General features: G+C 34.3%; 1 protein-coding gene across 1 annotated transcript; it reads left to right on the top strand.

Annotated features, from left to right (window-relative positions):
- Positions 1-248: 248 nt before the first annotated feature.
- On the top strand, positions 249-2,161 carry LOC131632192 (protein LIGHT-DEPENDENT SHORT HYPOCOTYLS 10-like). Its single transcript, XM_058902972.1, has 2 exons — positions 249-962; positions 1,946-2,161. Exon 1 carries the CDS (start codon positions 354-356, stop codon positions 939-941), a length of 588 nt encoding a protein of 195 aa, XP_058758955.1. The 5' UTR covers positions 249-353; the 3' UTR covers positions 942-962; positions 1,946-2,161.
- The last annotated feature ends 2,604 nt before the right edge of the window (positions 2,162-4,765 follow it).

The following is a 4,765-nucleotide window of genomic DNA, read 5'->3' on the forward strand; positions in this document are numbered from 1 at the left end:
AAATTACCCATTAATAATTGCTTTGATGATGGAAGCACAATGATAAAAAAAAATAAAGTATGATTAATACTAATAGTACCATTAAAGCAAGAAAATAATGTAGGCAATGAAGAAAAAGAAAGGCTAAAGCACTTTCATTGGTCCCATATATTGTCCCCTCATTAGCCCTTTGATGTGATACCCTAAATTATTTTTTCTTTTTTCTTTTATTTTTTTTTTTTTTTGGTTTTTAAATAAATTCTTCCACTTCTATTCTATTGTCTTCTCTTCCTTCTTCTCACTCTCTACCAAACCAAAAAAACTTCCCTTTCATAATAAAGAAATACTTAATGATTTGATCTTAACATCAAGATATGTCCAACAAAGGAAAAGACATAGTAGATGGATCATCATCAAGATCTTCTACTTCAACTATAGGTGATGGTGCCGGTGTTGGCCATCATCAACAACACCAGCACCATCAACCGCAAGAACAGCAACAGCAACCGATTCCACTCAGTCGTTACGAGTCACAAAAACGACGAGATTGGAACACTTTCGGACAATATTTAAGAAACCAAAGGCCTCCGGTAGCACTTTCTCAATGCAACTCAAATCATGTTCTTGAGTTTCTAAGGTATTTGGATCAATTTGGGAAAACCAAAGTGCACTTACAAGGATGTTTGTTCTTCGGACAAACCGAACCGCCCGGGCCATGCACTTGTCCTCTAAAACAAGCTTGGGGAAGCCTTGATGCACTTATTGGAAGATTAAGAGCTGCTTATGAAGAAAATGGTGGATTGCCAGAGACTAATCCTTTTGCTAGTGGCTCCATAAGAATCTATCTTCGTGAAGTGAGAGACTCTCAAGCTAAGGCTAGAGGAATTCCTTACAAGAAGAAAAAGAAGAAGAGGATTCCAATCAAACATAACGGTGATACCTCAAATTTGCCTATGCAGTGAAATTTATCATTACCATATATGGTAAGTTTTTCTCTTCTTCTTTTCTATAACAAAAAAAATTTCATTACTTAACTAATTAGTTTATTTACAATAAATATATTTTGTATTAATTGTTCACTGTTTAGTGGTTGAATTTTCTTCACCAATTTAGAGCATAATATGTTGCATCTACATTTCTCCTAGCTAGTAGTAATATACATTTCATTTCATATATCAAACCCTAATTCATAGACTTCAAAACCCTAACTTATATAATTTAGCAGTAATAATAAATAATTTTTCTTGTTAATTATGTAATTATTTTTTTTTCTTTCTTTATATATAATGAATGAATATGTGTATTACAGGAGGAACTAGCTGGTAATGCTCTTTCATCAATTTTATGTTTATCGTTTCCAAATGCAAAATGACAATATAATCATCTTTCCTTTTATTTCATAATTGTTTGTTTTCTATAATTAAATAATTAAATAGTATATTATATTTTGCTAATAAACATAGTAGCTTTTTCACATAATCTTACTTAATGTAGCTTCCATTACAATGATATTAATTCAAACATTAATAACCAAATTTAAGTCTTTTCTTAAATAAAATCCGTATTATAGAATTAAAACTTATAAATCTATGGATAAGGGATATTTTAGATTCTCTTCTATGAATCTTGTGAAATTAGTGTCAGACTTTCTAGTAACTAAAATTTCTTGTTTTCTTGAAATGTTGTCTCATTCTATTTATTTTATGTATATCTCTCACTTTTTCTTACAATATGAATGTCCTTTTTGTTGTTTTTTTGTGTATAAATCTAACACATCCGTACAAGAAAAACAATCTTTCAACCACCTAACACTGCAACACATATCTGATCATATACTCTTGCTTTAATTTTAGTACGTATATGTTTTTCTTTAGCATTTATTTAAATTTGAATTATGCTATGTTATTGGTTCTAGGTTCTTAAATTGCTTAAGGTTCTGAATCTGACTGAATTTGTTGATATATAGGCCTTGGATAACTACTTGAGCAAAAGTCATGGAATGCTGGTTATTCTTGGGTAAAGTTTGAACCCTTTTCATATGATAGTTATGAGTAAAGGGGTGTATTTTTGTTATTTTCCAATGGGAATTTTATAATGAAGTTGAGAAAGAATTTGAGTTTACAATATTGGGTAAGGCCATGTAATGTATTCACCCTTATTATGAAGTAATTGCTTAATTTGATGCGATGTTAAGCACATATAGTTAGTGAAATATATATTATCTATGACATATTAATTAATGCATCATATATATTCTTTGGAAGATTAATTGCATGATATGTTGCTTGTTTTTTTCTATAAAAGGTGCTGCGGTGCTCCATGCTTCTGTTTTTTACATATGCATGTTTGATCTTTTAAATATGGATGAATGTGTCTAATGGATCTAGATACTCGCCAATGACTAATCACTAATGAATAGAGGGATAAAATAAACTAGTGGTTGAGATTAATGCATGGGACAGTATGATATAAGTATGAAAAAAGAATCAATTTTCATATTTATTATAGACCTGATCTAACAAATGTGCAAATGGAGGAGACCTTTACCATTTTTAGTAAATTTTTTAAAAAATTAAAGTTTTTTCAATTTTAATTCTCATAAAATTTACTTTTTTATTAATATAAAGTGAGAGAACTTTTTTTTTTTCAATAAGCAATGGAATTAAAGGGAGCAAAAGGGATGCTCCACCCCAATACAAAGGAGGTTACACGACAAAGCACAAAAGATGTTGGATATTCCAACCATAAAAATTACATAAAGACAACTTCTTATAAAAAGAATTAAGCCAACTCCACGAAACAAAAACGATCTCCGACATGCACTCTATGAAGCTAAAAGAATCATTTCTAAAGATGGTAGCGTTGCGCTTAAACCACAAGGTCCAAATCGTAGCTAACCAAACCACCGCCATAATGACTCTTCTAAAAGGGCATCTAATCTTAGCACAATTGTAGAAGAACTCTATGAAGTCTTCTAAAGATAAAAACTCCCCAACTCCAAGCCACATATACACTCTACGTCAAATTCTGATAGTCACTTCACAATCCGAAAAGAGATGCAGTAGAGTTTCCTCCTCCGTGGAACAAAAAACACATATAGAATCTCCCACTTCATTCAAAATTCCCCGACTCACTAAATTATCTTTAGTTGCAATTCTATTGTGGATAAATCTCCAACAAAAAAACTGAATTTTGGAAGGCACTTTTAAATTCCAAAGATGAGCAAGATCCCTAACCTTATCAACATTCAACGGCGGACCCGAGAGCTTTCCTTTGAAGAAATCGTAACAATACTTAACCGAGAAAATACCTTCCGCATCTAGCCTCCAACTGAAAACATCTTCCTCATCCTTCATTAAGAGCTTACGGTTAAGAACAAGACGGAGCGCTTGGAAAGCACGCTGCACCTCAAAGCTGACTGGAACAACCGCTGACGGAATAGAGACTCCCACGACCTGCCCAGCTAAAAAACCTGCACCAGCATCACCTAAAAAAACATTAACCAGAACAGGGCCAAAATCTTCCGCTGCCATTGCCAATACAGCGCTGTCGGTAGTGAAGAGTGTTAGAACAAGATTTGTTCTGATCAATTATCTTAGTTTTGATGATAACAATAATATGAATTTTGCTTAAGATAATATGGTACTCTAATCCAATGCAATTTCCTTTTCAGGAAATATATATAAAGAGTATGCATAATTCAGCGCTCAGAAGCTTTGTCTCAAGGGTTCAGCATGCAACATCAGAACATGGTCTGGCAAGACATCAGAAGATGGTCGAAGCAGAATCAGAACATGGGTCTATAGAAGCATCAGAAGAACATGAGATCAGAAGCACTGAAGTTCTGATGGTATCACGCTCAGAAGCACTTCAAGGTCAGAAGATCAGAAGATGTTTTGCACCAAGCTGTTTGACTCTGATGATATTCAAACGTTGTATTAACAAACATCAGATCAGAAGGAAGTTGTTGAATGCAGTATAGGGCAAGCAACAAACAAGATTTGGAAATATTTATCCGGGAATTATCGTCCACAGAGATGGAGAGATGCCATTCAATAGTTTCTATGGTTTCGAGCTCGGGATTGAATGAGCAAAAAGTAAACAAAGATATAAACAGGAAAAGAATAAACACATTCTTAGAAGAGAAATAACTTATCAGGAATGCAAATATATTCACTCTTCACAAACATACACTTACCAACCCGTTATACTCAACCTACGATACTCATCCATGTCATCACGTATCTCTCACATAAGCGTGTTAAGTGCCAAATTGTAGTTATTTTGTGTATGTAAATAGTGGCACTTATCAATGCTTTTTGTTAATATCGTTTGAATAATCCCCCGTTTTTGTGTAATTACGTTTACTTTACGAATACTTGTATTTTCATATACTTTTATACCATTTGATAGCTTTGTTGTATTTTTGTAGGTATTCTTGTGTTTTCGGAGCCTTGAGGAATAAAGTGTCGAAGACACGGCTGCGAGAGCAAAGAGGAAATAATTCTGCTGTTCTGGTGCAGGGCGCTTCGCGCGCTGCAGGGCGCGTCGCGCCCTCTTTGAGTTTGAAGAACATAGTCTGGCAGAAGATTGGGCGCGTCGCGCCGGATTTGGGCGCGTCGCGCTCTAGGGCGGTTTGGTATATAAGTGAGATGGCGCGTCGCGCGCTGCATCCGGCGCGTCGCGCGCTGTGCGTATTTCAGTTTTGTATAAATAGCTTAGAACAGATTTTTCTAGGTTTTTTATCACCTCTTCTTGACAAGTTGAGCTCTGATCCTTTTTTGGT

This window comes from Vicia villosa, unplaced genomic scaffold (genome assembly GCF_029867415.1).
Source record: "Vicia villosa cultivar HV-30 ecotype Madison, WI unplaced genomic scaffold, Vvil1.0 ctg.000912F_1_1, whole genome shotgun sequence".
NCBI classification, from domain to species: domain Eukaryota; kingdom Viridiplantae; phylum Streptophyta; class Magnoliopsida; order Fabales; family Fabaceae; genus Vicia; species Vicia villosa.